The sequence below is a fragment of the Balaenoptera musculus genome, chromosome 1 (genome assembly GCF_009873245.2).
Source record: "Balaenoptera musculus isolate JJ_BM4_2016_0621 chromosome 1, mBalMus1.pri.v3, whole genome shotgun sequence".
Lineage (NCBI taxonomy): Eukaryota > Metazoa > Chordata > Mammalia > Artiodactyla > Balaenopteridae > Balaenoptera > Balaenoptera musculus.
In genome coordinates this window covers 151,786,218-151,806,778 of record NC_045785.1, presented here as the reverse complement: position 1 = coordinate 151,806,778, position 20,561 = coordinate 151,786,218, and the positions used below count along the sequence as shown (strand labels likewise).

The following is a 20,561-nucleotide window of genomic DNA, read 5'->3' as shown; positions in this document are numbered from 1 at the left end:
GGTGAGCTCCCTCTCAGGCCTGATGCCTGGCAGCTCCCGTGGCCACGGAACACACATGGGCTTTTCCTGCTGTTCTGAGCTGCTGGAAGGAACCCTGAGAAGCTATTTTGTCCATCTGGATAGGACTGCTCTGCTTTGGCTCCTTATCAATAGTGTATTTTCTAATAATTTCTGGCAAGTGCAATGTTCACAAGGTTCCCCTTTGCTATGACTATTTAAAAGGCGTCATCAAAAAACTGAAAATCCCTTTAAAGTTGAATCATCCCACTCTGTGCAGTGCAGAGACGCGGGCTTCCCTTCCTATGTGCGCAGTGGTGCTGCATTTCCCAGCCCCCGGAAGCTATTCGTACTCTCACGTGGGCCCTGGTCCTCATACAAGCAGGTACGCACGCTCATGCGCACACAGGGCCTACAGGCAGGCCCACACGCTTCTCTGGGCGCTCCAGCGAGCAGCCGTAGAAACGGAGATGCTGAGAGAGGCTAGGCTAGAGCGAGTTTCTTCCTGGGTCCTGCTGGGCAGAGACAAGAATGAGCAATGACTGAGGATGCTTCCACACTCTCCTCCCCTCCCTCTGCCAAGTGTGACAGGAGGAAGGGTTTTCTTTGATGATGGCTACCTAGATGCTTTTCCTTCAGCTCAGCAGCAACAATCAGGTATTAGTGAGAGGGGACCAGAAGGGAGTGGGAGGAAAGGAGGCACTTCCCAGGCGTCCTCCCAGAGGGTCCCCAGCACTGGAGGCACAGTGGAGAAGGCACCTTGGCTGGCTGAGGTCACAGCTGGTAAATCAGCATCCTCTCTGGCCTACTCATTAGCTGTGTCTATTGTCCCAGGGTTGGACAGGGCCAGAGAGACTGGGAGGGCAGAGGCAAGAAGGCAAGGCTCTGAGGGAAGGGACAGAAGAGTCAGGTGAGTGAATTGTTAGTGAGTTGTTATAGGTGGGAGGGGAGGGCAGGTTTTCCACGGGAAACTGTCCAGCGCTCAGGTCTAAGGGAATTCAGATGATTTCAACCCCTGGGGCGGGGTGGGGGTAGCAGATAAATGGGGAATAAGGCCCAGAAGCGGGGCTTATAGTCAGAGTGGCCCACAGGCTGGACAGACTCGTTGCTGGGCTAGGGTGTCATCTTCAGCCACAGCAGGAACTATGGGCTGGAGAACCACCCTGGTCACTGCCCAGTGGAGACCACCAGCCTGGCAACCGAAGAGTAATGGGGAGCCACAGTGGGCCTGGAGCTGGAAGCACAGGAAGGCACCCCAGCTATGGCCAAGGGTTCTCCACCAGAGTTTTGGGCGACACCACGCAGGAGATGGAGAAAATTAAGACAACATGTCTCTTATTCACTTTTCGTTGCCCAGAACCTGCCATGGAGCTGCCCACCAAACACTGGCAGATCTGAGCCGAGTCAAAGACAAGGACAGCAGTTTCCAGACATTCCAAGGTGGAGGGCTCAGTCCAAAAATGTCCACTTGGTGCATGGACTACCCTGGCCAAATCACAGATGGCCAGGACAGATGGGCAGCAACCCTAAGAGACTGCAGATATGGGTGCATGAGAGGGATTATCTTTACCGGGTGAGATAGGAACAGATCAGTCTGGGGGGGAAAATGCCCACATGTGGAGAAGATGAGAGGGAAGGGAGCAGTGGGCTGGACTCCAGGCCCACGTCAGCAGTATAGAACCTGGGCACCATCACTTTGCACCTGCAGGTTCTTATGCATTTAAGGCTGGGAACAGCTGATGTTACCAGCACAGCTCATTTACCAAGATGCGCGTTGTGCCTCTACCACCATGTCACATGGAAGCTGGAGCCTAGGAAACACATCTGACAGATGGACAGAGGCCCTGGCACCCTCTGCACACCAGGGTGAGCTGGGATCTTTCCTAAACGAGAAGTAGGAAGTGGGGTGTTTGGAATTACATCCATCCCCCTCATACCTGCCAAACACGAGAGGGGCAGCACAGACTGGCACGGATGCCCACAGAGCAAAGCATACTCCCCGCGACCAGATCCACCTGCTTTGGGTCCTGGGTGCCAGAATGGGGAAGCTGGCTTGCAAGCTGCTTGACCAAAGAGCTTCTAGGTGATTCATGTGGTACCCTCCCTGCATCTCCCCTTCCATCTCCACTAAGTTGCTTCGGCTGCCCTGAGCACCTGCTATAATAGTCCCGGGGAAGCCCTTATGCAAACTTGAATCAGGAAGTTAGGGCCACTCCCAGACTGCAAGGATGTCTTTCTCCCGGTCTTCAGGCCCAGGACACCTCTCTGCCTCACATCCCAGCAGAGGTGGGGAGGCACTGGCCCCTGCCGGCCTGGGTTATTTGGGGGCGGGGGGATGGAGGGGACTGGGGGTGGGAAGGATGATGGCAGCGCACCACCCAGATCTGACCGGTGGAGCAAACGCAAACAAAGGAAGCAGGGTGCGCAACAGAAACAGAATCAACCTAAAATGGCGGGGCGGGGGGCGGTAAATGAGCGAAGGTGGAGGGGAACCAAACCGGGTAGGGTGGCGTCCTCTTCCTAAGCCAACCCTCCAGTTCCTCACCTGGCTCGCGGCTCTCCCTGCTGCCTAGAGCCTGAGAAGGCTCTGGCAAACCCTTGCCCTAGAGCCTTGGTTCTGCCTCGAAGGAGGGCAGCGGAAGGCACCCTGGGGCCCCTGCCTAGTTCCTCCAGCTTGAGGACCGGCCTTCGGTGGTGATGTTCCTCAAACCCACAACATGAGGACTTGAGACAAGGACCTTGGCTAGCAGGTCACCTCCTGCTGCAGACCTGCCTGCCCAACTCCTCACTGTGCGTCCACCTCCCAGACCCCAAGAGTGGACACTGCTCTTAACATCCAAGACTCTGAGAAGCTGGGTTTCTGAGGGGTGAGTGGGCAATCAGCGCATGGCGCCCACTGAGACTCCAGGTCCTGGGGCACCTGGCCCCGTCCTGGGACATGCAGACTCGTTCTCACTGACTACAAGCCGTGGTGGATGGCAGAGCTGGTGCCAGGCCCCATGCAGCATGCAAGGCCAGCATGCACGGCGTGCTCACCCACAGGCCACCCTTTCAGGGGATGGCAGCCTGACCAGGAGACGGGAGCCAGCTGCCCCCACTCCTTCTAGGGCGCAGCTGGCCACCCAAGGGCTGTGGACCCTTTCTCTGTGCTCTGAGATGTCAAGCCTGGGCAAGGCCCCAGGTGGCTCAGGGGAAGTAATCACTCAGCTTCAGAGAAAGCTGCAGCTCCAGAGAACAGGTCTGCAGCCTCTGCATGTGGGGCTCCTTCTCTAGCGAAGGGAGGAGAATGCGTTTGATCTCCTCTGGTCCCATCCTCCACGTACATCCTCCTGGAGAGTCTGGCTCCCCAACCACTGAAAGGGTGAGTCCGGAGCATGCTTTCACCCCAAGCCTCTCCCTCCTTCTCCGCTCTGGCTGGGCTGGACTCCACCTGCATTGCCCCATGCCATGCCCATTACCCCTGCTGCTGGTACGGTACCTGCGGTTGGAGCAGCTTCAGAACACAGCGCCCAAGATAGCCAGAGAGGAAGAGGGCGAAAGAACGAGAGGGAAGAGAAAACAGCACAGGTGAAACGACAAGACAAGCAATCACAGGACAGAGAAGGTTCTGGCTCAAATCTGACCCAGACGGTGTGGCCAAGTGCTGGTCACAGCCCTGAGGATGCCACCTGGTGTTCGGGGATCATGTTCAACTCCACTGGGGTCTGGCATGTTCCTATGGAAAACTTTCCTGGGTCTTGGAAACCTTTCTAATATACTCGCTTCTGCCTCTACTCAAGGGCATCTAAGAGGTGGCAGCAGAAACAGTCCACCTCGAGTGCTATGTTCCCAGGTCTTTCTCAAAGGGTGTGTCCTTTCCTAGCTGGGCTGGGGTGAAAGAGTCTGGGTAACCCTCAGTGATGCCAGGAATTGAGGGCATAAGGTACAGGTGGTTTAGAAGGACATCAACGCCTGTCAAAAGGATGGTTCCTTCATCCCCAGGGGCAGGCGTTGAATAGTGCTGGGGTCGGGGGTGGGGGTGGGGGGGAGCGCATTTGGCTGAACGCTCCCCACACCAGCTCAGCCTCGGAAGGCTGGGGCATGTGATGGACTGGAGCCCGGAGCCACTGTCCTGCTGTCCTGCTGCCCCGCTGTATTGTACGAAGTAAGAAACTCAACTGGGGCCTGAGAGCCCTAAAAGGAATTCCTGAATTTGCTGCAAACCCCTAGGTTGAGAAGAAAGTCTTTGTTCTCTTATCCCCTGGAGCTGAAGATCCTTCCCTGCGGTGGTCACTGGGGCTGGGCAACGGGGCTTTGTTTATCTGATGTTCTGTAGTGGGGGGGAGATGGGGAGGGAGAAGAGGCTCTCTTTATGTATCTCCTTACAGAATTAAGTAATCAAGAAAGTGCATCATCCCTGGCCTGGCCTTTGGTAATAGGCATATATTAACCACTTACTCAAAGTCCCCCAGCCCTAATAAATTGCCCAAGTCCCCAGGAGATTGGAAGGGTGCACTAGGAGGGGAGCTTATTGTGTAGCTCACTCCTGGTTTACAAGAGCAGAGAGGTAGAGACAAAGCACTGTCAGCCTTTCTCTACATTCTGCCTGCCCCCTCTCCTCTCTGCTTCAGTGCCGGCCTGCTGGCCAGGGAAGTGGCGCCTGGGGAGGGATGCAGGGCTGCTTATGAAGCTGCACTGGGAGCCTGGGGTAAGGCAGCAGAGGCTGCAGGGTCTGGAAGCACTGCTCCTCTCCTGGGTTGGGGGTACGGGTGCTCAGGAGGTCCAATCAGGCCAGGGTCAGGCCACCGGACCTCAGCCTTCTGGGGAAAGCACTAGACAGGATAACCTGTTGTCAGCTTCAAGGATTCCTAATCACATCACCCGTTCTTTGAAGTCTTCCCCTGTAGAATCAACCCTCCTCCCCTGCACAGCCACTGCACTTCTGCCATCTAAACATACACAGCTCATGGTGAATTACAATTAGATATTCCTGTGGATGTCCCTCCTTCTAGACTGTGTGAGCTTATTAGCTTTATATCCCTTGTTTTGGGTACAGCGTCTGGCACCTCATGTTGTGGGTGCTCAAGAAATGGCCTTTGAAGAGACCATGGTACCTCTGGAGAGGCAGAGCCCCCCACCCGCTGTCATAGGGGATCTGCCAATATCGAGGCTTCTAGAGGCTCGCCTGCCCGAGAGGTTCCTGGAAGCCAGCACGTGTTCAGATGGGCCTGGAGCCCCCTCTAGTGGAGTTCTCAGGCAGGCGCAGCTCTGGGGCGGGGTGCGACGCTGCTAGATGCCAGAACCCAGGAGAGGAACTCATGTGCTCTCTGTGGAGCTGGTTTGGCAAATGACTGTTTCCAAACCCCCTTTCCTCTCCTCAGCCTGACAACTCCCTCAATTCAGGCTGCAAGGAGGGACTACACCTCCTGCTCTACTCATGGTCCCGGCAACTAGCTTCAGTCACAGCTGTTCCCCTCTCTTCTCGGAGCCACCAAGAGAGAAGAAGGGGCACTCCCAGAGCCCTCACGGGGCGGTCTCCATAGTACCGCTGCCTCCCTCACTAGGCGAGCATCTTCACTACTCTTTGGAGTTCGTGAGCACATTTACTTCCAGCACGCTTTCTCTCATCCCCTCAACTCAGCTACGATTCACACTCTCTTCCCTATTCCCCCACCAGAAGGAAAGATGACAGATGTTAAGTAGCTGAGCAAGTCAAGGCCAAGTGGGGATCCAGGTCTGATTGCAACAATAAGAAGATGTGTTTTCCAGATACATCGCCGGTACCTACCTCTCAGCACACAGGGTGGCTCCCTCCTCTGGAGGGCTCGAGGGCCTGCAGCCTCTCCATCCCAAGAGGCCGGGCGGCCAGAGGCCCAGTCCGTGTTTCTCTAGGCATCTGAATTCCCCGGGACCATTCGCCCCGAGGCTGCCGCAGTGCACCTACCTTGATTCGGGGGTGCTGGTGACTCCTCTGTGACTGCTTCCCCAGAGCCCACCTGCGTCCTGGCACTGAGGGAAAAGCGGTAGCGCGACACGGGGTCTGCTCTTTGCATCGTGAACTTGGTCTGATTGGGAGAGAAGTTTTCCACTATCTGCTTTCCTACTTTGGTTCCATTAACTGGGGAGAGACAGGTAAGTGGAATTGAACTTTAGCAACATTGACCATGATGGGTTATATAATCTGCAGCTGGAAGGACGAAGTCTTCCCGACTCTGTTGGGAAGGGAACCCGTGGAACCTGCCCGTCATCTTAAGGACTCAGGGGAGGGAGATGATTCAAAGGCCGAGGGCTGTGCAAGAACTCCTTTCCGGCTCTTTGATGACGCACCAGGGTAACACTTTTTCACTGATCTCATTATCGCCAGCTCAATGCAAAGTTATGTGGCTGATTCTGAAAGATTCAATTTTTAATCCTCAAGCCTTTTCAACAAGGACAGAACTTGAAGTTCCTTTTTTCCTTTCAAACAGAACTAGGGCAAAACCACTAGAGCTTTTCGTTGTTAATGCCTCCTTTGTAAAAGGCCTCCTTTGTAAAATACCTCAAAGGGGGAAGGTCAGGTCCAGAGATGGATTCAGAACCACATACAAGCACACAGCTGGCTATTAAAATCCTTAACAGCACAATACCTGTCCTTTGAGCTTCACATTGAGGCACAACATCACCCACTTTAGAAGACTTAAAGTTTCTCAAATGAATGACACTCCTGTCCCTGCCTGGTGATGCTGAACTCTTTAGGTGAGGTCGTCCCGACCGAGGCTCCTGACTGAGCCACTCCAAATTCCATGGCAGCTCTACATACAGCTGCCTTACCATAAATGGCATCTTATTAAGGTGTCCCTGAGTGTCAGTGTCGTGTGGATTCCTATGCACATACTATCTGCCCCATCGGATGGAAGGTCCATCAGGTAAGGAAACTTCTCTCCTAGACTTGTAGGTGTTAGACACTCTAAGATTCCTGAGGGCAGGGGTTGAATCCCTCATCAAACCAGAAGTCCCCTTTGTCTCACCGGGCCGACTGGAAGCTCCCTGCAGGAGGAGCTGTGTCAGGAGAGCAGGGATTGGGCCTCACTTGCCTCCCCTAACCCTACAGGAAACTTTTTCCCTGGCCCCTCTATCCCTCCACAATGACCTCTGTACCCATAGGCTTTCTACCTTGATTCCTTAGGAAAAGTGTTGAGAATGGGGTTTCTGATTCTCAGGTTATCCAAGAGAAAGAAGGGCAGAACGTACAGGCCACGTATTTGAGAGTATATCCAGTCAGGATCCCATTGGGGTGTTCTGGATGATCCCATTCCAGGTTGATTGTCTCCAGGTTGGGCTGCCGGACTCGGAAACGCCTGGGGGCACTGGGCACTTGGGGAAGGAGGAGAGAGTGGGGGAGATGGGGGAGAGAAGAGGGGCGGGCAAGATGAAGAAAACACAAAAAACAAAGCACAAGTATGAAGGCATTGACCTCTGGGCAACCCCCGTGCTGGATCACTGTTAAGCCAGAACCCAGAGAACTACGAGGTGGCCAGCGCCCATCGCCCCATCCAGGATGGCGTTTCCCCAGATCTAGGACAAGCATGGCTCAGACTCGGTTTACATGGGGAAGAAGTCAGTCAAGTTCTCCTTTAGCAACTACCCTGGATTCAACACGTTAGGCTCTGATCCTGCAAAGAAACCTCCAAGTTGGGCAGTCATTCCCAAGGCAGGGAACCAATGTTAGCCGTTTGGTAATAGAGGCTGCAGTTCCCAGTCCTCAGACAAGGATTCTCACCACTGGGTCCAAGCATCAGGCCCTGGCCTCTGGGCTGAGAATGCCGGGTTCAGGGGTGAAGAGAGAGAAACCCATGACGGAACATGTGGATGGTGCCAAGAGCACGAGCGATGGGGAGCGGCTGGTAATGAAAACCAGACGAGGAGGGGAGACAGGAATACAGAGACAAGAGGGGAGAACAGAGGAGAGGACAAAGGAGGAAGAGAAGAAGAATGGGGAAAATAATAGTTAAGAAGGGAGAAAGGAGAAACAGAAGAGGGCAAAGCCACTGCCCGGCTGGTTCAAGAGGAGTGGCAGGAACAGGAGATGCGCCGGGACCTTGGCCCGTGTCTGCCTCCCAGGACTGCAGGGCAGTCTCTAGACTACAGTGGTGTAACAAGAGTGAAGGTCCTCGGGTATGGTAAACCAACCAGGTGCCTCTTGGGGTCAAGGTGCCTGAGCTCCCTCAGGAGGTGGTAGGCAGGCAGCCCCGGCTCCCGCAGTGCCCTCGGGAGTCCGTGTGCACATCCCGTCTGGAATCATGTCAGCAGCCAGCACAGTCTCGTCTTGACGTACAATCTCCTGTCAGGGCGGCCGCCTCGGTGACGGTGCTCCATGAGCACGGCCGGAGCTGCTCAGCTCGCAGCTCATCCCCCCTTGAGGTCAGGCAGAGGTCAATTTGCGCGGTCCAGGCCAAGCCACGCTGGAGCCGCGCAGGGCCACCTGGCTGCGCCACCCTCATCCTGCCCTACCCAGGGAGCTGCGGCCGGACCTACCTCCTTCCGGGGTGGTGAACGCCTTGGTCTCACTGCGAGGCCCATCGCCTCGCCCATTGACCACAACCATCTCCAGCTTGTAGTTACTGTAGGGGAAGAGGCGGGACACCACGCCACGGAGGCGGTCGCCAGGGAAGCTGGCTTGCTGCCTCTTCTGAGACACCCACAGGCTCTTCAGCAAGCTGCTTTCCCTCCAGTAGTAGGCCTTCAGGACAGAGGCAGGCCGGTAAGGGTTCGGCCAGGCCGAGCCAGGTTAGTTGTTAATGGCGGTGCTCGTGGTGACCGGTGTTCCCTTTGCTGGCCACAGGCTCCAAATCCCCAACGACCTCGTCAGGCCCACAGAGGGCTGGGGGTGTCCTGACAGTCCCCATTCATTAGCCACTAGTGAGTGGGAATTGATGTCAAACAAAATAAGAGTTTTTGGTTTCAATCATTTTCTGAGCCATGTCGCCTCTCTGGGGAACAGGCAAGTCAGCCAAACTTACAGCTGAGCGGCTCCATCTTGAGACTTCTTTCCAAGCTGGGAATAGGTTGCTCAGGGAGTCCGTGCCAGAACAACAAATTTGAGCCAAGGGTCCAGGCACGGAAAGCTCTTTTCTGTGCTCAAAGACCGCATCACCTTGAGTTAGATTTAGTATGGTTTAGATTGGCAGCGGGCAGGAGTTGAAAAGCAGCAGGTTACCCCCGGAAGTCTGAATATAAGAAAGGGTTGGTTTAATCCATTGAAGTCAAATGGTTCCTTTTAATACTGTTTAAAGACCTTTAGGATAGTGACATGTCCAAGCCAATGGGAGACCAGGCTGTGGGGTGGCAAGAGCTTGGATGGGATGGGATGGCCTGTGCAAGGCGGTAGTGTCACAGGTACAGTCGAGAGAGTCTGAGACATGGGGTCTGATGAGCAGTGGAGGAGAAGCCCCAGGTCAGCTGTCACACGAGCATCACCCGGGGCCTCCAAGGGCAAGGTAAGGAGGAAGTCCAGACTTAAGAGGGGGACCCAAAGGGAGCTTTAGCCAAAAAAATCTCTAGGCAAGTAGGTTAAGGGTGCAAGTTGGGGAAGAGCTCATTTAAGCATATATATCACCTTGCCTTCCTTCCCCTACCTACCAAATCCATTTCCTGAGAAGAGACTGACTCCCTCTGTGTGCCCCCAACTGTCCATCAGCCAACTCTCGATGACCCCTAAGCCTGTGTTACCCTGGGGGCTACAGCCTCCCCAGGAACTTTTAAAAAGAGCTACTCATCAGGGAGAGCCTTGCATACCCTGGGTTTTCTCTCCCTTCCCTTTCAAAGAGAGAGACGTCAGGGATGGAAGAGGTGGCCAGGGGAAGCCAAGGGCCTTGATAATCGGAGTTGGCTGTGACAACAGGGAAGGGTTTGTACCCTTCTAGTGGCTCTTCCGGTTAGTTGGGGCTTCATGAAATCAGACTGGGTGAGGCAAGCAGCCCAGCGGGGGCCATTAGGAGAGGGGAGGGGTGTAGCTCAGCGGTGCCTCAACACTGTTTCTGGAGATACATGTGTGTCCACACACATGTATTACAAGCATAATGTGCTATGTATGGTCAACCCAAACCCAACACCCTTCACATGATTTTCTGCTGAGCAGAATCTCTCAGCATACCCGGTGCAGGATATATCTGGGTGTATATATATTTTTTCTGGGTATATTTTTGAACAGCTAACCCTAGACATCATCTTCTCGAACCAACTCTGGATCCAACAGCTATCCCGAGAGACCCCTTCCAAATATCTTATGGCCCGCATCTGCTACCCCCTCGCCCTGGTTAGCGAGCTGGGTGGTTAGACAGGGCTCAGAGCTGGCTTCCTCACTCGGTACTCTCTGAGCTGGCCCTGGACCGTGTCGGGGTAGACGCGGTTCCACTGAAGGCTGATGGCTGTGCTGTTCAGGACTCGGATTTTAACATCAGTGGGTGCAGCCCTGGGATCTGCAATGTGTTGGGACAGAGAGCTGGTTATGCAGGCAGGGCTGGGCCCCCGACTCCAGAGTCCCCTCTGACTTGTTCTCTGCTGGCCTGCACCTCCAGCCCACTCTGGACACTGGGTACTCCCTGAGGGCAGGGGCCATGCCTCCTCCACCAGCCTGGACTTGGAAGAGTGTGGGGAGGCTCAGGACAAAAGGGCGGCAGCACAGGTGGAGGGCTCTGCCTACACGTTTAGAGGGCGATTATGTGCAACCATCACACAGAGTCTCTGTTTGCCCCCCCATCCCATTGTCCACCCTTCCCCACCCTGCTTCGGGTCCCGGGAGGCTTGTCCTCTCTGGACCGTGTCAGCGGGGCTCGCCTGTTTTCAGGCTTCCAGGTGGGTCTGCCCAACAGGAGGTACCAACAGGAGCTCCCAGGGCAGGAGAGGGAAGATGGTATCTATCCCCCTGGCTGCCTCTTTGCGGGGCGGCAGGATGACAGCACCGCACTCTTCTACACAAGGGCAGCCCTCGCTGGCCATGGTGACGCGCCCGCCGCCAGCCCCTCAGGGCCAGAGTGGTGTAACAGCATCCGGCTGTTGCTGGCCCTCCAGCTGGTTTGCTGTACCTTGCTGTTGTCCCTCTAACCCTGTCCTCACATTAGAAATAGTCCCCTTTGAGTGGCATTTATTTCCTGCCAGGGCCCTGCAGGAAACGTTACCTACAGACTAAAGACACCCTAACTAAGTTCCGGAAAAGATTCTGATCCTGTGACTGCTTGCAAAGGGAGGGCCACTCCCTCCCCCATAACTAGTTCTCACCCCCGTTTTCTCTACTCTGCTGCAAAAGCAGTTGTGCCCCATCCTCTCTAAAGCATCTGCCGCAGGGGTACACAGATGCGATGGAAACCGTGAGGTGGTCTGTGAAGTCCATGGCTAGATGCTGCCTTTTCCATACTTACCCTCTAGTAGTCCCTACCGTCTTCTGTCCGGAAGTGTCTGCCACCACGGAGATGAGGAGTGGGATGGACGGAGGGCCTGCTGATCCCCTCTATTTATCTCCCAAGTGGGTCCAATACATAATCACTTCCAGGGAAGTGCCCAACCCTCACTTCCTCCCATCTCACCGTTATGAACCCCACTGGCCCCACTCCTGACCCCAGCATTGGCCCTTGTGACTCTGCTCCTCCCCAAGACTCTCCTCCTCCCTTCCTTCTGGTCACCTCATCCACCTACATGATTTCTTCTTGGATCAGACCCAAACACACCAGGACACGGATTGCCCTGACCAGGAGGGGCGTCACCGACCCTCCTGCCTTGCTCAAAAGCCTACAGGATTGATGTGCTGGGGGCAGAGAGGCTACCACCATCTGGAGAGCCAGGCACATACTGCTACATATATGCCCAGAATTGTGTTGATTTACCCAGTGACAGCCTCCAAAGAACTTCTCTTTTTATGTTCAATTCCAAGGGCCAAGAGCAACACTGGGAATGTTGCAGTGCCTGGTGTGGAGCATTCCAGGCTGGGGCTCTGTGGACCTTGCTCCCTCAAGGATTCCCCTGGGGAGCCCAGGGAGGAGTCTGGCCTGTGGCCCTGCTTCCGGTGGAGGCGTCTAATTATGCCCGTTGGGACGGATGGTCCGTGGTGCTAGCAAGCCCTGGCAGTAAGGTAGATCAGAAGGCCTGGGTTCTATTTTCAAGCCTGACATTTGCTATTGTGCAATATTGGCAGAGGTTTCCCTTGCAGGGCCTCAGTTTTCATGTTGATAAAGTGAGAGTATTGGACTAGGTGACGACGTTCAAGAATACTAACTAGCGTTCAGATGATACCATCTCCGCTCCCGGCATTACCTGGGGCCTGTCTGCTCTAGGTCACTGTAGGGGATTTCTCTTCCCTGGGAACTGGCTGTCCTCCCAGGATGTTCTCGGAAGACCCCCGACCCGCTCTGAGGTTCCTGGTCTGTGAGGGTGGCCTGTGCAGCCCAGCCGTCAGGGTCCTGGGTGGGGACAGGGGAGGGTACTCACAATCTTCTCCGGAGTAACCGATGACAGTGCCTGGTTCAGGGCCCTTCCCAAAGTCATTTTCTGCCTGGACTCGGATCTCATAGGGCACGTAGACGGGGGTCTGCCCCACCACATAGCGGGAGCCCCACACAGTGACATTGTTCCAGGTCTCTCGGGTCTCTCTCCGCCGCCACTTGACGATGTAGCGCAGGTTGGGGCCAAAGGCGGAGGTGGCGTTCATCGGCTGAGCAGGGAGAGAGATGGCAGGAGTGGAGAGGGTGCAGGCAAGGAGCCCAGGTCACCCAAGGCTCGCACTCTTTCTGTGCCAGGCACCCTGCCCCAACCTGCCCAACAGCGGCCAGCCCCCTGGCAGAGCTGGGGAGACCATGGCCCCCACTCTGAGTCCCCCCGGAGCCTGGAGTCCTGTGAAGCCAGCAGCGTGCAGATTTTCCACCCAAGCCCTAGTCCCTCTGATTCCGCAGCCAGCCCCCTTGGCAGGTGCACAGGGAGCGAAAGCTTTATTGTCGACAGGACTCTTTCCTGTGATGGAGCAACCAGAAAACAAAATATGGACAGTGATATAATGTCTCCAAAGTCAGAGAGGGGTGGGTTTGGTTCAGCCACAGCATGCCTGCTGCCAATGAACTCAAAATTCCAGATTTCAGTCCTACTTAATCCTTGCATGTCTGCCCTGTCCTTCCCAAAAGGCCGGCGCTGGGAGTGAGCAAAACTCTGTTTTTGTTCCCTAAGGGCCTGGTCCGGGAAGCAGTCCCCCGGGAGCCTGGAATACAGAGCCGTAGACCAAGAACTGACCCTGGCAAGGTCCTGCAAGATGAGCCCCGGTGTCTTAAGTCTGGGCTCAGCCCAGTTGCCAAGGCTGCTGTGAAATCAGGCTCTCTGAGGATGGGGATGGGCGTGATTCCAAACTCTGTATCTCCCTGTTTCCATTACTCACGGCAACAGCACAAAAATGTTAATATTTCAGTGGGTGAATTTGCATCTCTTAGACTTGGCAGGGGTTTGGAAAAAAGTCATTTTGAGGCCACATATCCCAGTTTTGGTTTGGAAAATGTGGTCAGTGAGCTGAGATGAAGATGAGCTTTTTCAATCCTGGCCCAGAGGACATCTTTTGAGTCACCTTGTCCATCCTGGACTTACAGATGGCTGGCACTGGAGGACCACTCAGAGGCTGGTCTCTCTCCACTCCCAGCAATCTCCAGTGACAGGCTCCCAGAACACACCAAAGTGAGGTACTGGTGTTTGGGCTAAATCTTTCCTACAGACTAATCTAAATTTCTCCCTCTTCTGAAGAAGCCCATTGATCCTGCAGGACTCTCTCTAATTTTGCCAGACTGACAGTCTCTGTTCCTTGGTCATCTCTGCTCCTGTCTCCTGTCTTAAATGCTGCTCTTAGACATTCTGCTGTTTGGTTTCCGGATGCTCAATGCAGAGAAGAGTAGCCCCCGCACCAGCCAGGTAGTCTGAGCCACCCTGCGGCCTTGGAGTCACAGGGGTGTAAAGGGTGAGGGCTCCCAGGCTGCGAGGCAAGCAAGCGCATCATGGATGGGCTGCGAGGGGCTCTTACCGTCCACGTGATCTCCATGTTGTTCTTTCTGGTCCCCTCTCCCTTCACATCAGAGGGGTTGGACTCAGGGGCTGGAATCCAAATGGATGCAAAGTTCAAGTCCAGTCTGTTCATCACCGGGGCACAGTAAGCAACCTCTCTCCCTCAGCCTGACTGGTCCCTTCTACGCTCTGTCTTTTCTCAGCATCTCTCAACACACTCTGTCCCAAAAGCAACTGAACTCGCTCTGCCACTTTCTCATATGGATGATGTGCCTTCCTAGCTAAGATTTAAACCCCCCAAAGCAGGGATAATTTCTTTTGAATTTTAATCCCTTACAAGACAGCATTTATCATAAGGCTTTCCACACTTTAGATGATCAGTACAGCCAACTCAATGTGGATTATCCCCTTTGTGGATTATCCACTAAGTATGTTTAACACCAGACTGGTTTACCCTGGCATTCAACATTTTTTGGGAGCATCTCCACCCTCAATGAGCCAGCATGATTTTAGAAATCTAAACACTTCATTACCCAAGTGTGTTAAGAAACCTGGTGCAACCCCAGATTATATATTTCCACTGCAAATCTTTGCCATAGCTCTTCCCTTTAAAGCAGAGCATCAAGAATTATTCATAATATTAGTAATAATAAAAATGACAGTTAACTTTTATTGTGTGCTTGCTATATGCACATCACGGTAAGTCCCCGAATCCCATTTTCAAACGTAATCCTCACAACAGCCCCATGACGGAGATGGCGTTATTATTCTCTGTTTCACAGATGAGGAAGCTGAGCCTTGGAGAGGTTAAGTAACTTGCCCAAATTCATGTGGCTGGGGACCGGGGGAACTCAGTTTGAACTTGGGGTACCTGGCTTCAGCACCTCCTGTTAGCCCTCAAGCACTCACGTGCTCCACTGGTTCGGTAGCGCTCGGACGGGAGGCTGGGATGGCTGCTGCCCACCTCATTGATGGCAATGACCCGGAACTGGTAGTTGACATAGGGGGACAGCTGGAGGACGGCTGAGTTGACACTGCCTGGGAACTTGGAATGGTCATGCCAGACCCCTGGCTGGAACTGGTCCTCTTCAAACTGGACAACGTAGTCTGAGGGGGCAAGGAAGACAGGGCTGTTTGGGGAGCTGAGTTAGTGAGTTCTTTCTCAAGAGCGCTCCTTCATGGTTTCCATTAGTCTTTATAATCTCCCTTGGGTAGACAAAGGCACAGGTACTCTTCCCAAGACACAGAAAGGGAAACCAAGGTCTCCACGCGTTCTGTCAACAGGCCAGGGCACACGTCAAGTGAGGCCGAAGTGGGACCAGAAACCAGGGCCAGGCCTCTGGCTTCCGGGCTGCCGGCCCTCTTTTCTGGACAGCAGCGCAGGGCCCCGGCTGACCTGTGATGGGGCTGTTGTTATCGTCCCCCGGGATCCAGGTCAGTCTCACGCTCCTCTCGGCCAGGTCGGTGAGCTCCAGGTCCCGGGGTCGCTCTGGCCGTCCTGGCAGCAAAGGGAGAAGACACCACGCAGGCCTCCCGAGTTAGAGCCGGCCCGTCCCTGTGCTGGCCTCAGCCCTGAACACTGTCCCATGGACAGGACTCTGACGGGCTGAGGTCACCACCGCAAGAACCAACCCCAGCCTGTGCTGGAGGGTCAGCACAGGGACCGCCCCCTTCCCTCAGGGTTCAAGGAAGAACAAAGAGACAACCCCAAATTCCACCCCCCGCCCAAAATATCAAGGAATGCAGGGCACAGGGAGAGCTGGTGCCAACCCACCCCATTGCTGTGGATGTTCTCGGAGTGCAAGCATTTGGGAAATGCTGCCCTTTGCATTAGACCCATGTTCACAACATTTAGGAAAACTGGTGAAGAAGTCTGGGATTTTGTCTCATTTTCTCATAATTATCTTCTACTCTGTGTGCCGAGGCTCTGAGGGGGCAGGAGCCGGGGGGTGTTTGGAGAGCTGGGCAGGGCAGACCAGTTAAGGGAATAGGGGGGACAAAGACAGAGGACCAGGCCAGGGAAGAGACAGGGACTCAGTCTAGAAGTTTCAGTGATGGACAGCAGGACAGAGGCCCTAACAAGGGTGGAGGCAGCACCTTTTTGGGGCTCCAGTCTCACTGGATTTCCTAAGTGTGTGTAAGTGCCCTCTTGGCCTGGGGATAAAGCCATCTGGCCACTGACTGGTGAGGGTAGGCGTGATTTTTTCTCCTATCCTGGCTCCTTGAACCAGCTATTTCCACATTTTGGCTGGTTACTGGAAGGATCTGGAAGGTGAGTCACTGGAGCCCACGTTTATCTGTGTTGCACACGAATGTGTGCGGATTGGAAATGGGTGTATGGTAGATGTGAAAGGCTGCAAAAAAGATGGGCCTACAGATAACTCAAAGCAAGTGGGTTTCCTGACTGAATACACTTCAGAGGCTAAGCTGGGGGAAGAGAACAGGCCACCCCAAGGGAGTGGTGGGCATGGCCAGAGGTAAGGGACTGGGGACGCGGGGAGTGACAGCCGGACTTCGGAGCTCAATCTGTGAAAGGAGCAGGAAGCCGGGAGTCGGGCTGTGATGGGCTAAGGTAGGTGACGTGGGCCTCTTGAGAGGAGTCAGATTTGGCAGGGAGCGGGGCAGGCCGCCCCTTGCCGGTACACAGCACTCCTGTCCGGCAGTGCCTTCCTCCTCCTACACTCCTCCCTCCCACACACCTCGGGTGCTTGGCCACGGTCCCGGGATTAGTATGAATTACCTTTGGGCAGGGCAGCCAAACGGTTAGTTGGAGTGGCCTGATCAGCTGCAAAGGTAAGATGGGTTATCCAGGTTAGCAGGTTATCTGGGGATAAAGGTGTTCTCGAAGGGTGGGAATAGGCAGCCAAGGCTTGAACACCTGCCCCTGCACAGCTTCACCCCTCCCCCACTTCCATGGAGAGTGCCCCACCCTCACAAAGGCCTTCCTGTGCTCCCTCCACAGCTGGGGGTAGACACCCTGGGTCCTTCCTGTCCCAATGCTACGACTGTGCCTGGGCCCACTGTTCCCTGTGACCATGCAGGGACACTGCCGAGGGACAGGAGTGCACTGAGAGTTATGGCAATAGGGGGCCCGGAGACAGAAGAGATGAGGAGGGGATTTGCTTCCCCGGATGGGAGAGGCTACGTCCCCAGGTCTGGGATGGCTTGGTATTTACAGTCTGGCCTGGACACGAGGGCAGGACAAGACAGGATCATCCGAAATGCACAGCACCCTGTGAAATCCCATCAGGAAACGGGTGCAGAGAGGAAGGCTAGCAGAGGGTGTTGGAAGGACGAACACAAAGTTCAGTCTTGCTTCAAGGATGGATCGTTTTAATTGACTTAGTGGTTTAGAGTTAGCTGTAAAGTTGGTAAAAATGATCACAATGAGAACCCCCTGTCCATTCCCTCTCTCCTTCAGGCACCCTTCAGGTGAGGATTTGGGCAAGTTAATGATTCCATTCAGGAGGTAAGGCATCCAGCACAGCTTGTTCTGAAAGGAGCAGCTTCCTAACCCTTAAACCGGAAGGCAGGAGGATCACCAGGCCTGGCTGGCTTGCTGACCACAGGCTCTGCCCTTGGAACCGTCCTCCGCTTCTCTGGCTTCGGGAAGTAGGGGGTGGGGATCAGCGCCAGTGCGGGCAGCGGCAGTTACCTAGCACAGTCAGGTAGGCCTTGGCCAGGTCTTGGTCCAGCTCGGTGCTGGCAACGCACGTGTAGCTACCCTGGTCCCGCTCGGCCACACCAAAGATGGTCAGGGAGTCCTCTTCCTTCTTCATCCTGCAAAGGTACCGGGCAGGGGTTGGGAGGAAGGCGAGTAGGGTGCCAGTGAAGGCGGCAGGCAGCAGGAGTGCTGGGCACTGCCCGGTTGCTTTCTCCCTGAAGTGGGGATGGTGGGTCAGAAGGCAGGAGGCGGCGCTGTAGTCTGGGCTGGGCAGCCGCAGCCCCTCCTAGGGGACGTGAGGCTCCACCTCAGTGCTTCGAGAGAGGCAGGGTCTTCATGTCACCTTGAGCACTTACGGTGCTTGCTGGAGGGGACAGGAAAGTAGGTGGAGCCAAAGTGGCGCTGACCCGTATTCACTGTCCTCAGTTCCCACACTGGGTCTGCTCTCTGTGCCTTTCCTGTGCTGTGCTCCCCTCCTGAATTAGGGCACAGTTAGGCCCACCCCCAAAAGGCAGGTCTTCTCGTACTTCCAGCTCCGTCTTCAGCCCAGATTGATGCCCAGGCTCAGCCCAGGTGCCCCGGGCTCCTCTGCACTGTCTCCCATAGAGGGAGGAGGGCAGACTGTGAGCCACGCTGAAGGCCATAATGCCTGCACCCACCCGCAGGCTACACCCCTGCAGAAAACCAGATCATCACTGGAAACAGCTGGTACCGATGCTCAACCTTCCCCGAGACGGACGAGGGTGAGTCCTGAAGGGAGGCTCGGATCAGCTGTTCTGAACCCTAGCTGCACATTACAAACACCTGGGGGGACTTTTAAACACTATCTATGCCTGGGCCCTCCCTCAACTCCAATTAAATCCGAATCTGGGATGAGGGATGGATGGGGCAGGCATGGGCCTGGTAAACGGTCCCAGGTGCATTAAGGGCTGAGAACCCCATTAACCACAAGGGTGAGAGTCTGCTCGGCCAACCTTGCCCTCTGCTGGAAAACAGGAGCACTGCAGGCAGGGCTGAGAGGATGGGGAGGGAGTCCTGGCTGTGAAAAGGAGGAAGGGAAAGGACAAAATAAAGGGAGGAGGACAGGAGAAGAAGTGAGGGAAGAGAGGGAGAGAAGTGAAGACAGAAAGGAGTGGGAAGGAGAGGAGAAGAGGGAGGGAGAAGGAGGAGAGAGAAGCAGAGCCCTGACGGGGGAGAGGGGGAAGCTGCAGTGGGAGGGGGGTCTCGCCTGATGTGGAGGGAGTCGCTGAGGCTGTCACGCCCTCCTCAGCGGTTCCCCAGTGACACACATGATACACGTTCCCTGTGTTCTTCAATGCATCCCCAAGAGCAAGGGAAAAGAAACCACCCCAAAGGAGCAGCAGGAAGAGAGGAGGGAGAAGCAGAAACCTGTTCCCGATGTAGAGGGGCTCGTCGTCCTTCAGCCAGGAGACTGTGAGCTTCAGGGAAGGGTCGTGCTTCACGCGACACTCCAGCTGCACCGTGGTGCCCCTTTTGGCGACCTGGTCCTCAGGCATCCGGTAGATCCTGGTGGGGTCTGTGGGGAAGCCCCCGGAGCTCGTCTCTGCCACCCCATGCCCGTGTGGCCACACAGTGTGACATGCATGACCTCCAGGTTAGATGGACCACGGAAGTGGCAGAAATAGGATTCGGTTACATGAATGGTAGGGGACGCCTGGTATGGGGGGATCCCAAACAGTAGCCAATCCCCAAATCCTTTCTCTCTGGCTCAGGAACACAGGACGTATTTTCTGGGGTGGTAGTGGGGAGCTGGTGTGGGTAGCAGGCGTCCCTGCCTAAGTCTATTTGGACCAGGCTGGTAATGACTCAGTGCTCACAACACCAGGCCAGCCAGAGGCCCTGGCCATGAAACTTCCACGGAGAGGACACACAGACCTGGAGGGAGGTCCCACTAGGTATTAAACATTAGGTCTGGCACATTTTCAAAGTGAGTGACACACATGGATAACTTTGAGGAGGTGGCTTCCTTGCCCTCCCCACCCCTCCCTCTACCTAGCAACTCTCTCCTTTACCTTTGACTTCCAGGCGGACCTGGTTCTCAGCTTTGCCCAGGATGTTGGTGGCAACACAGGTGTAGATGCCTTGGTCCTCTTTGCGGATCATCTTGATTTCCAGACTGCCGTTCTCGTAGACATGGTAGTTGCCACCATCCAGGTTGCTTCCTTGCCCATTCTTAAACCTCACAACAGAGCAGCAGGACACACAGCATACTGAGAAAGGACCAGCCCGGGGAGCGGGAGGAGCCCCGAGCCTTGTGGGTCTTGCCTCCGACCACTGGGTGGCCTTGGCAAGTCTCTGGGCCTCGGTTTCTTTCTTTGCACAATAAGAGGGTTGACCCAGATGATCTGCCAACTCCTCCCAGCTTCAACCCTTTAAGGCTCCCAGGACTTGCTGAATACCTCTCATGGGCCAGATGGAATGACAAAGGCGAGACAGATGACCCTGTGGGGGAGGCCTGGTCTCCTGGAACTTACCATCGGAGTGTGGGGATGGGAGACCCAAAGAACGGGCAGTCCAGCCGCGTCCGGTTGTACAGGATCACCCTGATGAGCTGGTTCCGGGGTGACAGCATCCGAGGCGGCACGTCTGCAATTCCCAGAGAACTGACCTTAGGTGGGGAGTCTTCCTCTTCCTCTTTGTGGACCAGTCTTATCTCTCTGTTCCTTCTCCTCACAGCAGCTTTCTCAGCACCAGTGTACCTTCCCCCATCAACCTCCCTCCTTTAAGAAGTCTCTGAGGGTTAGGTGAGGAAGGAGGAAGCTTATCCATTTGTCCTTCACCTACCCTACATCCAGTCCAGCTTTTGCAAAGGGTTCCCCCCAGTTTTCCAGCAGCTTCTATACCTGCCCCTCCACAGCCCCAAGGCTTCTCCTAGCTGCACCTGCCCACTGCCCTC

General features: G+C 55.1%; 1 protein-coding gene across 14 annotated transcripts in view; it reads right to left on the bottom strand.

Moving 5' to 3' along the window:
- NFASC (neurofascin) overlaps positions 1-20,561 on the bottom strand; it is a 192,088-nt gene that overhangs the window by 25,907 nt on the left and 145,620 nt on the right. For 8 of the 14 annotated variants that reach the window (XM_036823422.1, XM_036823466.1, XM_036823476.1 and 5 more), the window contains 12 exons: positions 20,140-20,251; positions 19,678-19,844; positions 19,034-19,181; positions 17,636-17,760; positions 16,721-16,765; positions 15,377-15,478; positions 14,890-15,087; positions 14,000-14,070; positions 12,436-12,658; positions 7,207-7,329; positions 5,921-6,094; positions 3,476-3,490 (listed from right to left, as the gene is read on the bottom strand). In XM_036823422.1, the coding sequence (XP_036679317.1) occupies positions 3,476-3,490; positions 5,921-6,094; positions 7,207-7,329; positions 12,436-12,658; positions 14,000-14,070; positions 14,890-15,087; positions 15,377-15,478; positions 16,721-16,765; positions 17,636-17,760; positions 19,034-19,181; positions 19,678-19,844; positions 20,140-20,251 (1,503 nt within the window). Of the gene's footprint in view, positions 1-3,475; positions 3,491-5,920; positions 6,095-7,206; positions 7,330-8,490; positions 8,696-10,317; positions 10,434-12,435; positions 12,659-13,999; positions 14,071-14,889; positions 15,088-15,376; positions 15,479-16,720; positions 16,766-17,635; positions 17,761-19,033; positions 19,182-19,677; positions 19,845-20,139; positions 20,252-20,561 lie in introns of all 14 variants that reach the window. The other 6 variants (XM_036823431.1, XM_036823440.1, XM_036823456.1 and 3 more) reach the window with 4 other exon arrangements.